General features: G+C 37.3%; 2 protein-coding genes across 5 annotated transcripts; both read left to right on the top strand.

Annotated features, from left to right (window-relative positions):
- The first annotated feature begins 3,185 nt into the window (after window positions 1–3,185).
- LOC122052648 lies at window positions 3,186–16,470 on the top strand. Of its 2 annotated transcripts, XM_042614287.1 has the most exons (19): window positions 3,186–4,791; window positions 5,079–5,150; window positions 5,256–5,460; window positions 5,533–5,647; window positions 8,024–8,197; window positions 8,291–8,372; window positions 8,452–8,511; window positions 8,589–8,641; window positions 8,725–8,891; window positions 11,391–11,601; window positions 11,962–12,019; window positions 12,119–12,175; window positions 12,386–12,631; window positions 12,911–12,975; window positions 13,052–13,108; window positions 13,191–13,284; window positions 15,366–15,506; window positions 15,585–15,723; window positions 16,234–16,470. In XM_042614287.1, exons 1-18 carry the CDS (start codon window positions 3,400–3,402, stop codon window positions 15,699–15,701), a joined length of 3,366 nt encoding a protein of 1,121 aa, XP_042470221.1. In that variant the 5' UTR covers window positions 3,186–3,399; the 3' UTR covers window positions 15,702–15,723; window positions 16,234–16,470. The 2 variants fall into 2 exon arrangements, with proteins under 2 accessions (XP_042470221.1, XP_042470220.1); XM_042614286.1 differs by lacking the exon at window positions 16,234–16,470 and having other exon boundaries at window positions 15,585–16,169.
- Window positions 16,471–18,607: 2,137 nt separating this feature from the next.
- On the top strand, window positions 18,608–21,854 carry LOC122052647 (protein SOSEKI 3-like). Of its 3 annotated transcripts, XM_042614284.1 has the most exons (7): window positions 18,608–19,185; window positions 19,264–19,333; window positions 19,408–19,523; window positions 19,606–20,247; window positions 20,362–20,521; window positions 21,237–21,518; window positions 21,604–21,854. In XM_042614284.1, exons 1-7 carry the CDS (start codon window positions 18,969–18,971, stop codon window positions 21,674–21,676), a joined length of 1,560 nt encoding a protein of 519 aa, XP_042470218.1. In that variant the 5' UTR covers window positions 18,608–18,968; the 3' UTR covers window positions 21,677–21,854. The 3 variants fall into 3 exon arrangements, with proteins under 3 accessions (XP_042470218.1, XP_042470217.1, XP_042470219.1); XM_042614283.1 differs by having other exon boundaries at window positions 18,610–19,185; window positions 19,606–20,521; XM_042614285.1 differs by having other exon boundaries at window positions 19,117–19,185; window positions 19,394–19,523; window positions 19,606–20,521.
- The last annotated feature ends 1,403 nt before the right edge of the window (window positions 21,855–23,257 follow it).

The following is a 23,257-nucleotide window of genomic DNA, read 5'->3' as shown; positions in this document are numbered from 1 at the left end:
TATTCTTTGGTTAGGTCACATTGGAGAGTATATGTCGCTTTTGCATCAACCTCGATCTTCCTCTTCATTGGTGTGTCCTATTTGTCGTAAGGGATGAGTACTATGTCTTCGGTGAAAAATGTGAATCTGATTTGGATTATAATCCACATTTCCACTTAGGTCTTGAGATGGTATTCCATTCGGCCCTTCCAGTAACCGAAGTCCTCACTAAAGAAAAGAGGCAGACGTGCAGTACTATAACCTTCTTAATGAGTCATTTAGTGAAAATCTTGTAAAGACAAAAATAATAAAACTTGTTTCAAGACTTAGTCTTGGATTAGTAGTGTGGTAAAAAAATAAGGAATCAGCTCAAATGGTATTACACCAATTTCAAGAAAAAATTTGAAAATTGATAAATTTGTCAAAAGAGGTTATTAGACCAATTCTGACTTATGGTAAAAATTTGAAAATGAAAAAAAGGTAAAGAAGAATGCTCAAATGGTAGTTGTACCGATTCGAAGCAGCCTCGCTCTAATACTAATTGTAGGATCGAAAGTGCTGGAAAGGGGGTGAATAATACTCGTGACTTTGTCACTTTTTGGAAAACACTTGCATAAAGAGTAAGTGCAGCGGAAATAAAGAAATAAAGGAAAACAGAAAGTTAAGTTAACACCTTTAGTTTTACTTGGTTCAGAATCTGTGACGACTCCTACTCTAAGGCTCACACTCGTTGAATGTTTACTTTGGACAATTCACTAATAAATCAGAGAATTACAAGTACAATAATTTAACTGCAATAATTAAAATTATACCGACAACTAAGGATTAGAAGTTCTGAGCTTTCGATCATCGGAGTCATGTCACAAAGTCATAGAATCATCTTTGAAGCAGCACCCAAGTGAAGGATCGCGAGAATGAGTTGTAATTGAAGAGCTACTTGAACCAGTCTTTTATAGACTATTGACTATAGAAGTTATCCCCTCATCCTCAAACTCGTTAACCTCTGCAGCCTATGTTATTTATCCATTAGAAGGCGTTTTAAGGCACTCGAAGGCACATTCAAGCTAATCTTTAGGGTGCCTTCAGCTGTATGGAAGGTGCCTCCACCCCTTTCCGCGCGGGACTTCGGCCAAGGTATTCGAGGCGCTTTCAGCACCATGGAAGACACCTTGAGCACTGTTCACCCGAGGTAATCCTTTGTGCATTTCATTCCTGCAAGGCACATTAGTCCAAATACAAAAGATATCATACAAAATAAAGTTAACACAATAAAATATAATTAATAAACTATTTGACAGTTTCTGGATTATCTAGTTTTGACTTTCAAATTTTTCAAAAATCTTAGGTCGAACTGACATCTACTGTTCTCTCAACGGAGAACGCGTCCTCATATACTTCTCTCAGGAGAATTTACCTTTTGCCTGCTCAGCGTCTAAGACATTAGGATTTTTTTCTGGACAACCAATCCCTGACCCCTCTAGTCTTCTGCCTGGTGCCCGCGACCCTCAGGACTTTCACCTAGCTAGTGTTCTCGACTTGTCAAGACTTTGTCCAGTCTCACGACCAGGATTTCGTTACCTAATCGCAGCTAAGACTTTCCATCTCCTAATCTCAACTAGGACTTTTACTTTATCTAAGATCATTTAGGATTTTCTTGCACACTCAATTTAATTTATTAGAATAACAAGAAATCTTAACTTTAAATCTTTTATCATAATCAAAATTTAAATTCATCGGCACCAACACTAATCACTTGCTAACTTGGATAACTGCCAACCTAATAGGAGCCGATTTGATAAGGAAGCTCTTGACCAGAAGCAACTTGACTCTCATCTGATTTACTTGTAGTGACTTTTCCAGAATCTTCAAGAAGTTGGTCCATCATCTGATCTCAACTAGATCATTTTTATTTGTATTTGTATACAAAGTTAATTTTGAAGTATTTTTATTCATTCTCTCCTGTATCTATCTTGTACTATATTATTAAGATGGTACTCATACTTACTAAATAAACGACATGATTTTTTTATAGAAAACACAGGACTACAATGCAGCAATTACATTTTTTAAGTGATTAATTAAATATTTAAAAGTTGAATCTTAGCTACGATATATTATAAAGATTTTGTTGGAGTGGAATGATAATTTTAAAAATGTTAGTCCTTTGGATAGGTCTTCCTGAATATTTTCTAATTTATCTTTATGTCCAATGAAAATTTTTTATAGAATCAAATCAGTCATTTTCAAAATTAATTGATTAGAAAGTTAGGTACTCGAATTATAAAAAAAACACACAAGAGATGATAGCATTAACTAAGCATTTAATGTTCAAATTTCAATAGTGACGCATTATAAAAATTTTTCTCTAATGAGATAATAAATCTAAGAATTTTGGTAGCTGAACGAACCTCCGTGTGTATTTTCCTATTTACTATAGTGACCATAAAAAATTTATATGGGGCCAAGTTCATCATCTCTCAAATTAGTTAGTTTAAAATACTAAATACCTAAATTAAAAAATAAACAGAAAAAAAAACAAGAGACGATAGCAATCTCTCCTCCTGCATATATGGTGCAACGGTCAGTAGATTAACCAAGTAGGCATGTACATTTCCTTCTAATGTCAGGATCTTAATTTTTGGCCGTCCATCTTGATACCCGAATATAAATAAATAAATAAATAATTGATAGCGACTCCAATGGTTGTATCCGTAGCCTGCATAAAAATTTGAAATTAAAATTACTTACATATTTATTAGACACAAGCAATAACTCAATTGAATAAAAAAAATAAATGAATATGAGTATTTGCGTTTTTAAGGAAATTTATTTTAGTCAAATTGGTCACAGTTTGAAATATGATGACTTAACTCGTCCCAATATAAAATTACTCATCTTCTTGAATAGTTGATTGAGCACCATTTGAAATATGGATCGTACTAAAATTGACCCGTAGGCCGAGAAACTAATACCATAGCCCAACATACCGGATAGGCAGAGCCTAACCCAAGAAATAGTGATATCTTTGAGTGGTATTGTGATATTTTTGAAAATTGTGGGTGTGCTGGATATGTTTTCCATTTAATTATCACAAAACTATACGGTGTATTTGGAGAGGCAAAGTAAATAAATTCTCGTTTAATTATCACAAAATTATTGTTATTTAATTCGTCAAATTAAGTATTTTCGCTTTCTCATCCTTTTCCTCCCTTCCTTCTTTCCTTGTAGCGACCACGCGGCTCGTCGCCTTCCCCAACACCAACTCCTCTCATCCTCCCTTCTCCCTGCCCTATAAATTGACCGCAAACCCTAATCTCCCACTCTTTTCGCATCCCGATCCCCCTCGTCCTCCTCCCTCGCCGGCGCCGCTCTCTCCATGCGTCTCCCCTGACCCGTCGCCTCCTCGCACGGCCGGATCCCATGGCCGGCGGGCCGCCCGAGTCGGAGGAGTTCGTGATACGCTCCGGCGTCCGCTCCGGGCTGAAGCGGGAGTTCGCGTTCGCCCTCAGGTCGCAGTCCCAGCTCCCGGCTTCCCTTGGTCGTACCCGCTCCGGAAAGTCGGTTGGTGGCTTTGCCGCTTCGGCGCCGAGGGAGAGTAAGAAACTGAGGGAATCCCTTCTGTCCGAGGCTGACGAGAAGGCGGTCGAGGTTGCGGTTGCCCCGATTGTTGTGGATTGCGACGACTTGGGTTCGGAAGGAATAGATGTAGTTGTGCGTGCGGATGAGGACGCTGTGGAAACCGTCACATTGGCCGGTAGTTTCGGCGGTTCTGCATCGGAGATTGCTTCTTCATATTCGAAGCCCTCCGCCGAGGAAACGTTGGTTTCATTAGATTGTTGTGATGAATCGGCGCCGGATGACGCTCAAGCAAATGGAAAGCCTGTCAAAGCCTCAGTTGTTCATTGTGACGATAAGCACAAGGTGGATGTGGATCCGTCTAGGAGTGGGGTTCCTGTTGGAACTTTAGTGTCGGTTAATGTCCAGGGTGAATCTGCCGCGTCTGTGAAACCGATCAAGGTGTTTGTCAGATCTCCACTGAGGGGCAAAATGGGAGATTTGTTAAAGTCTGCCAATGGTCAGGCCAAAGCTTTAGGGTCCACCGTGGAAACCACAATTGTTCTTGATCATGGTGCTACGTGCAAACTGAATTGCAGTTCCCTTGATAATTCACGTGCAATGGGCAATGCTGTCTTGATTGACGGGGATGATGTATGTAATGCTAATGAATTGGCTTCTAACAATCAATCGAACAGCTTGTTAGCATTGACGAAGGGGGATGGTGTACAAGAATCAATTCTCGAAAGCCTTCCTTCCACGGCAACTATGAATTCTAGAGAACTTTTGCAGGGTACATCAGCAGTAGCAGACTATGGCGATGTTCATGGACATTCAGCTGGTTTGCTACAAAAACCCTTGAGGAGATTTACTAGGTCAATGTTGAACTCGAAGGCTCCACCTGCTAATAGAGAAGTCCAAACCGCAGTGCTCTCTGCCATGGAAAATGACAAAGATGGCCGGATTCAAGATTATAACTTTCCAGGACTATCAAATGGGAAGGCTACAAGGTCTAATATCAAGGACAGAGGCGATGATTTGGGCACAGATGTTAGCATATCGAGTGAATCTATTGGATTAGAAGAAATAAAAAGTGAGGCTTATTCTTCTGAATCTTTGAGCACCCCGCAGAATAAGATGGAACTAAAGATGTCAAAGAAGATTTCTCTGACAAAACTACCTGGTAATGTAAGAGAATTGCTGTCAACTGGATTGCTTGAAGGATTGCCTGTCAAATATTTTACATCCAATGGAAAGGTATGCGGCACTCTCCAGCGATTGAAGTCATTTTCAAGTATTTAGTTAGTACTTTTTGCTTATGAAAATAAGGTCTTGAGTTTACCATCAGAATCAACATATTCTTAAAACCAATACACAGTCTTTGTCAATTTCATTTTCTCCTTTTTTTTTTTTTTTTTTCTTTTGTCATGTACTAGCTTTCATATGGGGTTTTCCCTGCAAGATGAACATTTGAAATTTTTTTCCTGTATAATTTTTGGACACTATGATTTTGACCAGGAATTGTCTTTATGACATTATTACAGCGAATTGAGCTTCACGGTGTTATTAAGGGCAATGGTATAATATGCTCTTGTGCTAATTGTGATAGTTCAACTGTGAGTATTTCCTCTATGTAACCTTCATACTACTAATACTTGTAATCACTTACTTTAAATAGTTCTTTACTCAATTATGGCATTTTTTGTGCATGTGGTATGAAGGTTGTTTCAGCTTATATATTTGAGCAGCATGCTGGCAGCACCAAGAAGCACCCAGCAGATTTCATTTTCTTGCAAAATGGTAATAACCTCCATGATGTAGTGAGAGCATGCCGTGATGCTCCTTTAAACATGTTGGAAGCTACAATTCAAGGTGCAATAGGTCCAACACCACCAAGGAATTGCTTTACTTGTCAAAACTGCAGTGGTAAATACTTCTTTACATTGATGCATTTATAGGAATTTATTTACATGGCTGCATCCTTGCTATTGTCAACAGCATCATTTTCAACTTCACGCTCTGGAAAATTTGCATTATTCTGTGATTTGTGTATCGAATCAAAGCAACACGTTAGGACTCCCGGTCCACTGCTTGGAATTGCCAGTTCTCCAAGGTACTCTTCCCAGAAGAAGATTCATTTAGTTTTTGCTTCATTGTATCAAATAATGTCATTGCTATCCTATGTGTTTTTTTTCCTTCTTTGTCCATCATCATTCTTGTGGTCTGTTCTAGACATTATTGACACTATTTTAGTCTAAACCTCACTTATGGATATATTATTCTAAAAATCAAAAACATAACCTGTCAATCAAATTGTCAAGGCTAGAAAACCTTTATTACACATGAAAAATCATGCTAAATTTGTAAATTTTTTTTTTCTTAGTAAAGAATGAGATGTGGATTTTGATCGCTGACTTCTGTTGCCGTTGAGTGATAATTTGTGTTGAAGAAATCAACTTTTTAACCAAGGAAGTAATCAAGAAAATCTAACCTAAGTCACATATTACAGTATAGATTTGCCTGAGTTGATCATCTTATTTGTTTCCATCTGTTTACTGTCTTTGTGTCAATAATGTTAGTCACATATCTGTATAAAGAAAAAACTTGGGGGTTTTGTTTTTCTTCTTTGTTTTATTGGTTTTCTAAGTCTACTCCATGAGGATGATGCCTGTTGTGTTCATTATGATTGTTTGTCTGTGTTATATGTGCTTATAATCTACTTCTTTTGGTTTGATGACTATTTTGATTGATCCTAATATTTATATGAATGATGTGCATTTTTTGTATGGTCAATATTCTAACTTTACTTAAGGTTTGTCAAAACAAGTACAAAGTAACAGAAACAAATTTTATCATCCGAAGGTCATGGAAAAACTTTTCATGAATCTCTCATAGTGCTGGTTACACACTAGAAGGAGAGACTAGCTGAAAAAGAAAATCATATCTATTTTGTAAAATGAGGTGTGTTAATTGCTTGAAGTGGAGCCTTGGCGCAACGGTAAAGTTGTTGCTTTGTGACCAAAAGGTCACGGGTTTGAATCCTGGAAACAGCCTCTTGCAAAAAGCAAGGTAAGGCTGCGTACAATGGATCCTTCCCCGGGACCTCGCATAGCGGGAGCTTCGTGCACCGGGCTGCCCTAAGGTGTGTTAATTGCTTGAATCTCATGACAAGATGAAACAGACTTTGATCTACATCAAGATGCCCCCAACGGCTTCTTGCATCATATCATATTTTTGATGCTTGCTCAAAGTCAAAACTCTAAAGCAATAGGATGTATGATTTTATTTTTCACACGTGCACTTTATGTATGGTGTATTGAGTAACAATTGAGATAGGTGATATAACAAAATAAGATGTGCCCTAACAATTTGGAATTAACTACATGGATCCTATCACACTATTGAGTTACAGAAACATACCTCTTGAATAACAACCTAAGATGCTAGATACACATCCATATATCTTTAAATGCATGCATGGAATTCTAGTTGTAGAAATTTATTGTTTGTCTACAAAATGATTGAAGAATGATTGCTGTTCATTTTTGTCATAATTTAAGTAATGTAATATCATGGAGCTAATATGGCCATTATGAGACTTGCAATTACATGACCTCGAATATATGCTTGTACTGATTCATCAGTAGCTTGTCATCGTCGTGGACAGAGATGTTACCTCATTCATTGGTATGGCCATCTTGTATGAGTTATGACTTGCTTGAATTAAGAGTACAAAATAAATAGGTTGTTTCAAGCTCCCGACATTGGTGATACATTGTAGTTCTGCTGTGAGAGATACTTATGGGTTGTCTTCATTGTTGCTTATATCATGTAAATTAGAAACTTCGGTCCTAGGGGTGTCAAATGGGTCAGATTATCCCTGATATGGTACGACCCAACACCGTGTGAATCATACCTGACATGACTCATCAAGGATTGGTATGTGCTGTTCCATGCTTGGCCAGGTCTTTGAGTAGAGCTAGGAAGCAAGCGCTCACTTGCTGCTTGTGCTCAACAAGGCCTAGGCTAGTGCCATCCTGAGCACAACATGAACTAGGGCCGGGCATGAACTTTTTCTATTTTTCTGAATTTTAAATATTAATTCAGCTTGGTAATAGGCTGGCATAGGTCAGCTGAACTTAGGCTCACATTACGTGGAGGGAAGGGCTATTGGCTGTGTCTAGCATGAGCCATTTGGAGTTGTGTCAGGCTAGACACACCACAGAAATCTATTCGGCCCAGTGGGCGCATGCCATGCCTGGCCCAGACACGGCCCATTGACAAGTCTATTCTGTCTCTGTCCTTGAAAAGTCTACTTTTGTTTAAATTTGACTAGAGGAAAGCATGACTCCAAGTGTAGTCTGCAACATATATTGGTTAGATCAATGTATTATATAATTTTTATTCATATTATTTTTTTTCCTTACTTCCTAGTCTTTAACAAGTTTATTTCTAAAAAGAGTCTTCACTATGTCTATTCTTCATTCAGATTGCCAAGAACAGGCTCTAAGCTAGAACCATTGCCAAGAACAAGCTTTAAACCAGGATCAAGCACTAAGCCAGAACAATTGCCAAGAGCCAGCTCGAAGCCAGAACCACCAAGTAATTCTTCAAAGAACTTATCATCAATCAAGAAAACCAGTGTGGGAAGGTTAACTAGAAAGTTGGTACTTCAACTCAACAAAAAAAGTTTCATTCAAAGATTCCTGCTTTTGGTTTAATTTATGACAAATTTATTATGTATCATTTTCACAAGGGATCTCGGCCTGCACAAGTTGGTATTTATGAATGGCATCTTGCCAGAGGGAACGGAAGTTGGCTACTATGTTCGTGGCAAGGTTGTGCTGGTGGACAATGATTCTTACTCTAGTCTAATAATTAGCAACAATGTTTGTTTGATAGACATTTATTTTGCAGAGATTACTTGAAGGTTACATAAAAGATGCTGGAATATACTGTAGATGCTGCAACACCGTGGTTAATTACTATCTTCTTTAGTAGATTCTGATGTCCCTGTAACCAGAATTCTAATATCTAATATGCTAATTACACAGATTAGTCCGTCACAGTTTGAAGCTCATGCTGGTAGAGCAGCACGGCGCAAACCGTGGGTTTAATATTTACTTATTTGATTGAAGACTTATTAGCTTTCTACATTTTGTTCATCTTTTTCTTTCTTTGATTCTACAGATACAATAATATATACACATCCAATGGAGTTTCCCTTCATGAATTGTCAGTTTCTTTGTCAAAGGATCGGAAGCTGTCAGCTGGTGAGAATGATGACCTATGCAGTATTTGTGCTGATGGTGGAAACCTTCTACTCTGTGATCTATGCCCAAGAGCTTTTCACACAGGTAGATCTTTACTTTTCCTGGATCTTTTTTTTCCCGCATTGAAAACAAGATACTTGCTAATTTGTATCAAATTTATGATAACTTATAAGTTGATTTTAATACGACTTGATGTATTTTGCATGCGTTAAGTATATGTCCATTCTCTGATTATTGATCAAAATAATGATTATGCTTTCTAATTGTTATTTATGGACATTCCTCGTTATGTAGGCTCTCTCCAGTAACTAAGCTTGTACCAGGCAAACTTGAAAATCACACTAATTTATAGGGTAATAGGCTCTTATTGGTTAAGCTGCTAGACATCTGCAATCAGTTTGATTTGTTGCAATGGTTTTAATTGAAATGTTGATTATTATTTCTACTTGTGCAAGTCAAGTGAATGATTCAAGCAAGCTCTCATGGTATATCTCTGATTTGTGTGTGCTGAGTTTTCAATGATGAATTGGTAGCCATGGCTTTGCTTCTTAGCACCTGTCTGAATACCCTCTTTTTTTAGAAGTCAAATTTGGTGGACCAAAATATGCTGTTTATCCTCTTTAATGGTGCATTTGGTTCACGAATATAATACACAAAGTATAACAACTATTCTTAGGGACTGGAATTGACAGGGACTCTAATAGGAATAACTATTCTAGTGTTGGGTTCACATGACTGTCATAACATATAGAGAAGGAATAATTTTTATAATGATAAAGTTCCATACGTGAGATGTTTTGTTTGACTCTTCTAGTTTTAGCCCATTTGCTTCCCCGTAACCAACTTGCTTGACTTGCTCTGCTTGCTTGATTTAATTGATCCTGTCACTTGACTTGTTCGGCCTGACAAGTCCAATTGACCCATTGGACAAGACCGGCCAACATGATCAGTTGACTGCGCTTGCCCGATTGATCTATCCGATCAACCTACTTGCTAAATTGCCTAGCTTGCTTAGCTCAATCAATTTGCCTCATCCGACCAAACCTACATAATCTGCTTGACCTGACCGACCTTGTAACTTTATAGCCTTATATATTTGCTTGGTCTTTTCAGCCCACTTGGTTAGCCCTGGGATACCTTCTCTGACCATTTTGCCTGACCCACTTGATGAACAATCTACTTCTCCTATCTAGCTTGTCTGACCTCAATTGACTTGTCTAACCTCTCAACCCATCTAGCTTGTCTGACCTCAATTGACTTGTCTAACCTCTCAACCCATCTAGCCCTTCTAGCCCAACAGATTCAATCAGTCTCATTCAACTTCACTGATGGACATGATCAAACACTGTCATCCTGGTAATATGTTTTTTGGAAGGTTGAATTGAGGAAAAATATATATTATTTGAGAATGTAATAGATAAGGGAATATCCTATTCCTAGAATAAAAGGAAATATATATATTCCTTATGAATAGGGAATCACAATGCTCTGAGAATTAGTATTCCAAGTTCATTTTTGCAACCAACATAATAATACTTTTTTATGGGAATTCTTAGGGAGTAGAATAACTATTCTTATGAGTCAAACTCACCACAAGCAAATTATGTATTATTACAAAAATTGGCTTTTTCATTATTTAGATGTCCATAATTTTCTTGCTCTGCCAGTATCTTAAAGAAATTAGTAATAGGAATTTCTTTTTCAAGGAAAAACGATTAGCACATACAATTACATTATGAAGACAGTTACTAACCTTTGAGGTTTTTTATGTTGCCCTTAAGGCATCAACCAATCGCTATGATTTGTTGCTAGTTTCATAATGTGATTGAGGATAAACGTGGATGCATGCAGGATTGATTGCAGATACTTTGATTATCAATCAGGAATCAGTAGATTGAGATGTTGGCTTTTGTTGGATACTTTTTTTTTTTTTTTTACTTATTTCACTGTTATTCAGATCTGGAGTTTGTCTTCAACACAGGAAGGTGCTTGTGGCTACTTGAGATCCTCTGTCACTTGATAGGATAAAAGAAACATTCAAGTGAAATGAGACTGCATGATGGCTTGGTTTAATCTCTACTACAATATTTCATTTCACCTTGTCCTCAGAATTTGTGGCTAAGTTAGCCGGTTTTATCAGATGTCTCCATACTCCATAGTATTGTCTGATTTTTATAATTGGCTATCATAAGGCCACGGGAGGCATTGAGGTACATTCGAGAGGGTAACAAAGGGCCTATGCATAGTTCCCTGAAAAATTATTATAGTCCACTCACTCTATATTTAATGCCTCACTGAGAGTGTTGGTCTAACATAGTCAGTATCACCTATACAGCCAGCAGTGCAAGACATGGTTCCTTGATTTGGTTTGAAGAATATTGTATATATATCTATTATAATTTATAACAACTTTCACTACCAATATGAAGTTTATTTTTCTCCACCTTTCATTAACTTGTATGTTGAGAAAGGATTTAACAGTTGGGCTGTTTTCTATGTGCATACTATTATGCAATTATAGTGGTGGTTATCATCCTCTACATAGATTTTTTTTTTTTTTAAATTTGTTTAATCTTGTTGCAGGATGCGTAGGGTTGCCAAGTATACCAGAGGGAGATTGGCACTGTCAGTATTGTCAAAATCTCCATCAAAGAGAAAGGAGTGTTGCATCTAATGATAATGCTATTGCTGCTGGGAGAGTTGCAGGAGTTGATCCCATTGAGCAGATATTCAAAAGAAGCATGTGTATTGTCACAAGTTCCCAGGCTGATGTTGGTGGATGTGCAGTGTGCAGGTTTCTTCTCCTCTGCAGATTCCCCTTTTCTTTGATTTTGATGGATTTGAGTTTCATTTCCACCGTATATCCTCTCTTTTGAATTTGATGAACTTGACTTTTAATTTTCACTCTATAATGATGTTTGCTTGGCTACAAAAGGCTGTTAATTAACTGGGTATGGTAATGTTTGCTTGGTTGGTTTTTTGGTTGAAAAATTATACACGTTTTTTCATTTTGAAGGAAATATATTTTTGCTTTGACCGTGCAACTCCATTGTCACGCAGTTGCTTTTGAAAATTTTGCTGGCAAGGCAGTGGTGTATTTTGCCTATTTAAAACTTGCTATTCTGTTCTTTCTAATTATCTTTGTGCATTGCAGGAGCCATGATTTCAGTAAATCTAGATTTGATGATCGAACAGTTATGATTTGTGACCAAGTATGATTCTGATAGACTCATTATCTTTTATTGCTTGATTTGCTGAAAGTGTTCCTTCAACATTGAACCAAGTTCTGACTACATTTATCATATATCCAGTGTGAGAAGGAATATCATGTTGGATGTTTGAGGGAGCAAAAGATGGCTGAACTAAAGGTGACCAAATAATCAAATTCGTGTTCAAATATAAGCACTTCGCATACTTGAATCTATCAACTGGAAGTGAACTTTTTAGTTACTTATGGCACTTGTCTACATCGAAGACAAATAGCCTAGTTAGGCCAACTTAATTATGTATAGCCTTTAAAGAATGCCTCAATCGACCCATTCAACACTTTGGGGCTTAATTTTGCCACTTAATTGCAGGAATTGCCTGAAGGGGATTGGTTCTGTTGCAGTGATTGCATTAGGATTTGGAATGCTTTGCAAGAATTTCTTCTACGTGGAGCACAGAAGCTTCCAGTATCAAATGCTGATGTCATCATGGAAAAATTGAAGAATAAAGACTTAAACATGGACACTGGTGCTGATATGAGATGGAGACTTTTAAGTGGAAAAACTGATTCAGGAGATAGTAAATTACTGCTTTCTAGAGCAGTTGCTATTTTCCATGTGAGTGAAGTCACATACAAGAAATTAATTTTTATATTAGATACTGATGCTATACTTGTGTATTCTGTCGGAAAACTGGTATGATGGATCCTGAAGCTAAGAAATTATTATATCATGAAACTTGAAGTAATACAATGTTGCAGATATTATCATCTATTTCCAAGTTTAATTTTGGTGGGGGTGGGTAGGGGGTTGCCTATCTTCTGTGCTAACTTTGTTCTGAGTAATTCCTAAAGAAAATGCGTCCTAAAATTTTGTATTGAACTTGCTCTTCTTCAGGAGTCATTTGACCCCATTATTGAGGCTACAACTGGTCGGGATCTAATACCTTCTATGGTTTATGGGTGAGAACTTAACTGCTTATTGTAATTTATTTAGATGTTGATTCCCATCTAAATTATTCATATTTATATCTTATAGGAGAACAGTAAGGGATCAAGATTTCAGCGGAATGTTCTGTGCAGTATTAACTGTTGGGTAAGCTTTGCCCTTGAAGATTTATTTTAGCTCTTTTTTTTATTACACATACAGGCTAATTTTAATTGCTATCTTGGTGTAGATCATCTGTTGTTTCAGCAGGAATCCTACGTGTTTTGGGAAGTGAAGTTGCTGAACTTCCATTAGTTGCAACAAGCAGGGAACACCAAGGGCTGGTGAGTAGCTGTCAATTTGTTGCTAAGTGAAAGAAGTCAGATTAATACCTGGTTAACATTAAAATAATGACTTAGTATACATACAGACTGTCTCTGAGTTTGAGTAAAATCTAGCTAATTGATCAAGTGCAAGATCCATCCTGCCAATATTCTCATTGGACGGACGCATACAAATCTATGCTATTTTTCCTGATTTCTATCTTTTGATAATTAGAGGAGAGTTGGGAGGCGACATAAAATGGGTGACTATAATCTGCAGTCAGTAGGACATGAAAGAGATATTTGCGTGATGGAAAAGAAGGAATAACATAAAGGCGCGTAATATGGAACCCTATTGTTGAAGCTATATTGTAGTTTTTTAGGCTTCATTTGTTTAAAAGGGCAGTCCGGTGCACGAAGCTCCCGCCATGCGGGTCCCAGGGAAGGATCCATTGTACGCAGCCTTACTTTGTTTTTTGCAAGAGGCTGTTTTCAGGATTCAAACCCGTGACCTTTTGGTCATATAGCAACAACTTTACCGTTGCACCAAGGCTCCCCTTATTAGGCTTCATTTGTTTGCCAGAAAATAAATTTTTCATGGATTTTTTTTAGAGAATAATCTTTTAGAACAAATAGATATTTTCTTATTATTTGGATGCTTTCTTAGATTTTTGTTTTTATTTTTGGGCACGTATAGGAAAAAAAAAAAAATCCTCTCTAAGTTGGCTCAGTCGGGTTAGCCGATTGGACCAGCCTATTTGGCTTGACCAGGCCTTTCTGCATGCTTGGCCTATGCTGCACAACAAGCTTAACCGACACATCACGTTTTTTTCAACTTGACTATTTCACCACGATCGATCAATCCAACCAGCCTGACCAACCCACCTAGACCACCATCAGCCTGGTTGGATTGGCTTGTCAGTTTGGCTCAATTGTCCCCTCAGACTGGCCTGGCCTGCCCATTTCAGTCTGATTAACTTGATTGGCCTTGTCGACTCGCTTGGTCTTGACCAGTCTGCTCCCAACATGTCCACCAGGATAGATAGGTCTGTCCGACCCACCAAGAGAAGCCATGACTGAGACCTACAAACCTATCAGCCATTCCGACTCTCACAACTTTCCCGAATTGACCGAACTGTTCGACCCAAACTGAGCAAATCGATTGGCCCACTAAAAACTGACACACTTGATTGGATTGGTTAACTTGCCTAACCCAACTGAATCAATCGATGTGCCCAACTCAACCAACCCGTGGCCCAATTGATATATTTGGATTGAATAACCTATTTGACCTGACTGAATCATTTGGCACGATAGGCTAGCCAATATTGATTGACCTAGTTGGCCCATTTGACCCAATTGGACTGATTGGTCTAACCAGCTTATCTAGCTTGATCAACACATCCAACATGACTGGACACAAATCATAGAACTTTAGAAGCTCCACTTCAGCCCTCAGGGCGTAGCGCGGGCAGTGGGCACATGACAACTTTGGCGTAATAGCTAGGGGTCGATTTTCGGGAACTGACGACCTGAGGTTTACCTCACTATGCACCTAACACCTATGTACCTACATTTATCTTCCTCCATATCCGTGTGGCCGGCATTAGGGGGGCCATTAAAGTAAATGATCTACCTTTTTTTTAGAAGCTCCACTTCATTTCCAATCCTACTAATTATATCTTCATAAATATTCCTTTTCTTTTACAAATAATAGATCCCAAATATCACTCCATTTCAAATCCCATTAATTATATCTTCATAAGTATTTTTTTTAATAAATAATAAATTCAAATCCCACCTAGTGAGATAAGGCTTGGTTGTTGTTGTTGTTGAAATAATAAATTCGAATATCGAAAACTTAAATAGTTGAGATTGATGACCTTTTGTCTTTGTGTATGGTTTGGTCACATTGCCTATATTTAAGCAACACTATATCGATGTAACTATAACTCTCAAAGACAATGCTTGCCTTGTTTCTGCCGGTGTCTGAAATAATGAAATCTCCAAATTCTTCTTTTTATGAGTAGGTTTCCCACATATTACAAATATCAGCCTCGTGCTTTTCTCATCAATTCATAAATCCTGTGTTGTTTCTGTAGGGTTTCTTCCAGGCACTCTTTTTCTGCATTGAAACATTGCTGGCGTCTTTGAACGTGAAGCATTTCCTGCTCCCTGCAGCCGAAGAAGCTGAAGGCATTTGGACAAAAAAATTTGGGTTTACAAAGATAAACTCTGACCAGGTAAGCCCTTGATCCATCAGTTACTTTGGATAACATTTCAAATTAATTCGGCACTTAGATTCTCCATCCATCCTGCAGCTGGTGAAGGTTCTAAAGGGTGCTCGAACAACAGTTTTCCAGGGGACATCCATGCTACATAAACCTGTTCCACTCGTTCAATCTTCTTATTCAGTGAGACAGCAAGCTGCAGAGTGAAGGCAACAATGAATCCCTAAGGGTCAGTTTCCTTGGTTGGAAAAATAGGAGGGGGAAGGAAAGGATGAGGGAGGTGGAGATGAAATATATACGAGTGATTGAGCTCTATCTGCCCTTCTCTTATCTAACTTGTCACCCAAATAGAATTGAGTCTAGAAGGAAGTTGTTCTTTTGAGGGTTCGTATTTTTGTGTGTATATAGAAGAGAGTCTGCTTTGTACAGCAATTTTTTAATCTAGAGTAAGTATGATGCTTCAGATGGAGTTTAAAAGAAGAATAGGATTTTTTTAACTCGAAAAGGATTGGAGGGATCAATGAAATTTCTTACTCCAGATTTTTTGTTTCTTAATCTGATCATATGCGACAGATTTTTTGTAATTGCATCAAAGTAGATTTTCCCAAGCGTTTAATTTGTTATATTCTCACAATCTATGATATTTGTGAATGTATTATGGTAGTATGCGGATTGTATCGCTTGGTTAGCATGGTCATTCATCGTTCTTATTCTTGTTTTTGGTTTTTACTTTTTTTAGTGCATATGGAAGCAAGTCTTAATTCCGGTGAAGATGAATTTCAAACTGGAGGAGCATCAGAGTCAATGACCTTTAAAAATGCTGCTGGAGGATGTGTTTTTTGTTTTTTGGGTGAGATTGTTTCCTCGTTTTTTTCTTTCCCTTTAGGATACTTGTTATGTTGGCTTAAGTTTGGTCTTGGCTCTCCTTGCTTTTGTTTGCCGGAAGTTTAAATTTTCAAAGGGATATAACAAATGGAGAAGAATGTTATAAAATTGTAGTTTGGTCTCATAATAAGCAAATTAAAGTGTTGAATTGCTTGCAAATAAGTGTAAAAAATACGTGAAGTTAGTAAAAGGATAAAAAATGGCCTTGTATAAATTTATTTTTGATTTATTTTATCAATTTTTATTGCCTTTGTTTAGCTCAAAAAACATGTTGTTGAGTAGGGTAGTGAGTTATTCACTCACAACCTCACTCACATAATAAGTTCTCTCTCTATTTTGGAAACGAAAAAGTATTATATTCACGAATATTAATATTATATTAATAAGTTCTTTTTGACTGCTCGTCCTTCCAAGGAACAAGACACTGAACACCTAATAAACCGTAAAAGCAAAGTGTTCAGAGCTCATGCTCACGGTAAAGTCCCTTATGAGAGACTCTACAAAGTCCGAAGCCAACCAAACACACCTGCAAAAAGCTCTGATCTGTTCCTTGCACCGTCTTCTTGGTCTCCACTTTCTCTCCTCTTTATTCCATCAAAATAAACAAATGCTTAGCGGTTGCACAATCATAAGCATTATAAACAGATAAATAATATTAACAGAATAAATAAATATGGAAGCCTTCATCCTCTATTATAATTATTAGTGGTAGTAATAGTAGTAGTATTTTAATGTGGTGGATTAAACACCTAAGACGTTGACCATAACATTTTTAATCACTCTCCATAGAATCCCTCCCATCTTTAGTTAATTTGACGGTCGATTATAAATTGACCTCGTAATTTATTTCTCTTCACATAATTTAGAGATGAATTGTGAGAGGCGTCTGGGATGGATGTAATCACTTGCTACAATAACACTTCTAATCAATCTTACTTCTACGTATGAATTATAAATATATATTTTTAACCTAGATATCTAATTTTTCAAATCGACTAATCTTGACCAATGAAGAAAATTTTCATATAATGTGTCATAGTTAGATTCAATCTTTAAATATTTAATTAATCTTTTAAAGGGTCTAATCAATGTTCTGGGATTATAAATATCATGTGTCCTTTATAATCTGTATATATGTCATGTGAAAAAAAATAAATTAAGAGATCAATTTATAACTGATAGTTAAATAATTAAAAAATGGGAGGAGTTTTCCCTAAGCTACAAATATGATCTTAATATTATGAGATGTAAATAAATAGAAATGTACAAATATAGATGTATAGCTCAAACTTTAGTGATACCTTTCCTTAGTTAATATAAATAAAATAAACTCAAAGTTCAATTCTTGTAGAAGGTTGCTCAATCTCATCGATCAGATAAAAAGCAATAGCAAGTGTCATTAAAAGGAGGTAAAGCCTAAAAGACACTGATGACCTACAAAAATGATCATAACCTAAACAAATGAGCCATAAAGCTTTGTCATCCGCCCACGGGAACCTAAAACAGGCCTGTCCTCAGACTACGGTTCCACAGATAACTAAGTATCATAGGCCAATTCCTAACTATATCGCAGCACTGTAAAATTAATTTTCTCCCTTGAAATAATAATCCTGAAATACTAATTGCGGAGCGACAGTCATTCGCACTTTTAGACTCCGTTTGGTTCGTGGGATAAGGATTACAGTAAATTTTATTGGTTAGAATTTTTTAGACTCCGTTTGATTTGTGAGATAAGGATTATAATAAATTTTATTGGTTGAAATCTGACCAGCTAAAAATGAGTATATATATATATATATATAATTAATATATAAATATGATATTACTAAAATATCTTTGATAATGACATACAAAATATTCAAGTCATTTAGTACTATCCTAAAAATTTAGTATTATTAATCATATCCCACCTCCCAAATACTTTCTATTACATCAATAATCACTAAAATCAAATGGAGCCTTAGATTTATTCTCATGATAGAACTAAGCCTAACCCAAAAAGTTAAGGGCACAACCCATAATGACCTCTTAAGGCCACTACTCCTAATAATTCAACATTTTCTCTTTTGTTTTTCATTTTCATTTTCTAAATTTTCAAGTAATACACATTTTACTGAATTTACTAAATAAGTTTATATTTATTTTAACGGAAAAAAATATTATATAATATTATCGTTTTACTGGAACAAGGTCCCAGGCACTGTTCTTGAAGACACGAGGAGGACTTTTCGTCCAATGAAGCTCTTTGCGGTCACTTTCCAGTCCAGTAAAGGTCGAAGCTTGCAACGGTGATCCACCTCTCAGTACGATCGCACTGGTGCGGGAGCAGCTGACAGCCTACCTCCTTCTCCTGCCTCCTCTCGTCGACAGCTGTGTAGGCATGGAGCAATTGTGGCACTCTTCCTCCTGATTGACTTGTGCTTCTTCCCGGGGGTTTCGCGTCATTTGCATCTTCTTCCTCAATCGATCTGTTCCCGCTATTTGCTCGGAGTTCACTCGCGCATTAGATCTCTGACAGTGGATGCTGTAAAAATTGAAGCTTGGTGTGGGGAAAGGGTTTCTTTTTAGGTTTGAAGGAGGGAAAGGGAAATGGAGGCGAGAACGAGAAGGTATGCGCCGCAAGCGAGCCCGGAGAGGACCAAAGTGTGGACTGAGCCGCCTCCCAAATTCTCCTCCCAGCAGCAGCAGCAGCAGCAGCATGGGAGCAAGGTGCCTGTTGTCTATTACCTCTGCCGTAATCGCCACCTCGAACACCCGCACTTCATGGAAGTCCCGCTTTCGTCCTCCGACGGCCTCTACCTCAAAGGTAAAACATCGATCTTGAGTAAAAAAAGATGTCCTTTTCCAGTATGATCTATTTCAACTCCTTGGTTGGTTGGATTAGATGTGATTGATAGGCTCAATCTGCTGAGGGGAAGGAAGATGGCCACCATGTATTCTTGGTCTTGCAAGAGGTAATTTTGGGTGGATTTGTTTTCAACTTTTTGGTCGATTGATCAGTAATAGGTGATTAGGTGATGCGTTGCAGGAGCTACAAGAATGGATTTGTTTGGCATGACCTTTCTGAGGATGATTTGATCTTTCCAGTGCAGGGGAATGAGTATGTACTCAAGGGTTCAGAGCTCCTAGATCAAACCCCACCAGGTACACTCTGCATTGTATCTTTCTCATTGGATCAAATATGTTCTATTATATGGCTGATTTATCGATGTTTTCTACACTGTAGATCGGAATAGTGAAGGTGTAAGCAATACAAAGATCCAGAATCCTAGACGGCCATTGCAAGACCCGCCGCCTATTTGTCGTAAAGTCCAGGAGGCTTCTGGTTCTTTGTCTCCGACGACAGTGGTTGTGATTAAGGAGGCCAAAATGGCCCCACTGCCAGTGCAACCATCTCCTGTCCAAGGAGACGATCAATCACTGCCGACACGTAGATCAGTCTCCTCACCAGGTTATGATACTAGATCTGCCCCGTCATCACCAGCAGAGTACAGGATATGCAAGCCCATCAAACCTGAGGATGGTTCAACTGAAACCGAGGATGATCGAGGAGGAAGGACATGTGAATCGAATGTCCGCGTTGTTGGTGTCTCAACTGATGATAAGCCTCGGTGTACTGACTCTGATGAGAGCCGAAGTGAACACTCTGTGTGTTTGAAGGAGGAGCCAGAGATAGTTAAAGTTGAGAGATCACCTCCACCAACTTATTCAAGTGCTTCTTCTTCATGCGGGAAGATGAATACCTTGGAGTGTTTGATGCGAGATGAAGCGAGTAAACGGTTTAACTGTGAGATTGTCGAAGAGGAAGTTTTCTTCCCAACTGAAACAAAGCTCAAAGCAACGAATATGCTCATGCACCTAATTACTTGTGGGTCAATCTCTGTTAAAGACCATTATAGCTTTGGATTTGTGCCATCTTATAAGCCAAAGTTAGTTAATGTGAATCTCACGCCACCAATGTTCGCCAATTCAATGATTCCAGGGAAGATCGACTGCTTGTCAGAGAGCCAAAGAGAGATCAGCTTGGGATTTAAAAAGAAAGAACATACCCGTAAGAGGTCAATCAAAACGAACAAGAACAAGGAGACAACCGGGGAAGGAGCTCCTAACGGTAACCAATCACCTTCCTTTGATGAGAACAGGTAACACTTAAATCTAATTATTTTAGTAAATTGACTAGATTCACCTCTTCATAGTGTTTCAGGTCATAATCTTTTGCACTTTTAAGTATCATTTGGTTACCAAATTTGAAGGATAGGTGGGGATTTTTCGGCCAATAATCAATCTTCCTTCCAGGCCTTTTATGTTCCGTTTCTTATTTCTAATTCTTGAAATTTGGATTTAGATATGTTAGGACATACTGAAATGAATACAGATGTGTTTCACTCTTTTAATCTTCTCTCACTTGTTTTTTTTAAACCTCTCCTATGATTATACAATTAGATAATTGAATGAAAAAGACTTAATTCTTTTTTTACTTCAATGCTTCAAAGCATGTCAAAATGAATTGACTTTTGTAATTATATAATCAATTTAATTAGAATTTTAGAGAATCAAATTAAAAAATAACAAACATTACTCGAATTCATTGTTAGATGCATGTTAAAGCATTCCAAAGCATATTGAGTGTTTGGCACAGCGGAGACAACATAAGAGAGATTTCCTTTGCTGATCCATTTCAACCATCTCACTCGGCATAACAATGGATTTTAAAACCCCATACAAATGATGAACCTTCCTTGACTTTAATGTTATTTCTAATTTTTGAAATTTGAATTTTCTTTGCCTTAGTTTTATAAGCCTAATTTGTTATTTGTGTTTCTTGTTTATATTGACTAATGAATCATACTTGTCTAGGAGCTGCAACATGGCTTATTTTAGAGGAGACGAAGACAAAGTAGCCGACTCAACCCAATCTACTTGTCTTCCTAGGACACAGATAATTCCATCCGGCAAGCATTCAAGGAATGACATAATAAGCACCTCGGCTGGACCAGAAATATGCAAATCCTCTCCATGCAGTTCATCAAATGGTGGAAGTAGGAGGATTCTCGATAGCTCGTCAATCAAAGGATCTTCATCCAGGAGGCTAGAGTCTTTCCGAGAGGAGCAAGAGAAGATGATCACCATCGAAGAAAGTTGAGTTCTATTACTCACTTTCCTTTCACTGAACATTTAGATTCATTGGTCTGCGTCTTAACAATGCCTCTATTTATTCCTTCAGGCTTACTTCTGGAGCTCGGGTTATAATCCAGTCTAGCTCATGTTGCGATGATGCTGAAGATATCTCTGATTGACTACGAGAATGTTAACATGTCGTCGCTTGTGTTCAATATCTGTTTTCTTTGCAGGATTTAAGTACTAGTAAGTTATAACCACCGTTTCTTCGTCTTTTTCGTGACTTATTCTGTAGTTTTGAAATGTCTCTACCTACAAAGAAATGCAATTATTTCATTAGTATTTTGTTTGTGTCAAGCTATTCTTGAGTTGAAACCGGGACTGACCATGACAATGCTACAATTTCTAGAACTAGCCGCAAGGGGCTTGTTTTTGGTTGTTAAGAGCTTTGCGACGACGATAAACTTAGAAAGAACAATGCAAAGTGATCACATCAAGAATACTTCTTGACATCAAATGAACTGTCCTAGAGCAGTAAGTGGATCTTATTCTTTGGATGAACTTCTTCCAAAATATCAACTAACTATTTTGTTCTGCCATTTACTCTTTATGGAAGACTAACATGAAGAGTGATATTCACATCTCCTAAACCACTTTGAACTTCAATATGTATGAATACGATGTCATTTAGGCTATGTTAGTTTGATGTTCTTCATCCCTTGGCCTTTGTTCCTAGAAAAGTAACTAAAGGAATTTTGATTCACCTTGGAATTTGCTGAAACCTTTTCATTCTAAAATTTGATAAAATGTAGTTTTTAGTTTCTATTCTCTGTGAAATTGTATTATTTTTATTCCCTAAATTTACTAATGATATGTCAAAGATCTTATTACTTATAGGATTTTTCTAATTGGTATCTACTTACTCCCAAATTATTAACAATATTATTTTTCTCGATGAAAAAGGAATGTGGCAAAGGTGAAACGAAAGAGGCTTTGTGGCACATTATATAAAACACAACTCCAAGATAGTATTTATAAAATTTGAAAATTTGAAATGTGCCCTTCGCCTTTTAAGCAAGGCTGCCAATTTTCGTGGACGAACTGTTTAGGTTGAGTTGAAGTAAACATATTATAAAATTTTTTAATATATCATAACTCAATCCGAAAATTTTAAATCTGAACTCGAATAACATCACAATTTGAATAATCTGTCCACTCTGATTTTTTTTCCTATAATTCTATAATTTTATTTTAATATTTTATCATTAATATATTAATATTTTACTATTTATGAATATAATGTTAGAATGTTGATGTTCGACTAGAAGAGGTGAATAGTCAATCATCTACTTTGATCATTTCTTATAACTTGACAGTACGCAGTGGAAATACAAATTACACTACCAAGAAAAAAGCTAATCAACAAGAGGCTAACACGTTTATGTAACGTGGTTCGGAGATAATTTACTCGTAAGTTGGACGATTCTGATCCGCCAGTGGATGACTCCTCGAAAAATCTCGGCTAGATCAAACCTCTTTCTTGGTGGATAAACCTCACCACAACTTTGATTCAAAAACTCTTAGATTACAAGAAGAGCTTGGAGCACTTAGGAGACTTCTAATAGATTTTAACTAAGTTTATTTTGTCAATCCAAATTAAGCTTCAAAGCCTTTGTTACATACGCCATAGGTTGGAAAACTCCGCCTATTAGTCGACTCGACTGGTATTGTAACAACCATAGGTTGGAAAACTCCGCCTA

The sequence above is a fragment of the Zingiber officinale genome, chromosome 3A (assembly GCF_018446385.1).
Source record: "Zingiber officinale cultivar Zhangliang chromosome 3A, Zo_v1.1, whole genome shotgun sequence".
NCBI classification, from domain to species: Eukaryota; Viridiplantae; Streptophyta; class Magnoliopsida; order Zingiberales; family Zingiberaceae; genus Zingiber; species Zingiber officinale.
Note: the sequence above shows the minus strand (reverse complement) of the source record. Positions and strands in the feature narration are given on the sequence as shown.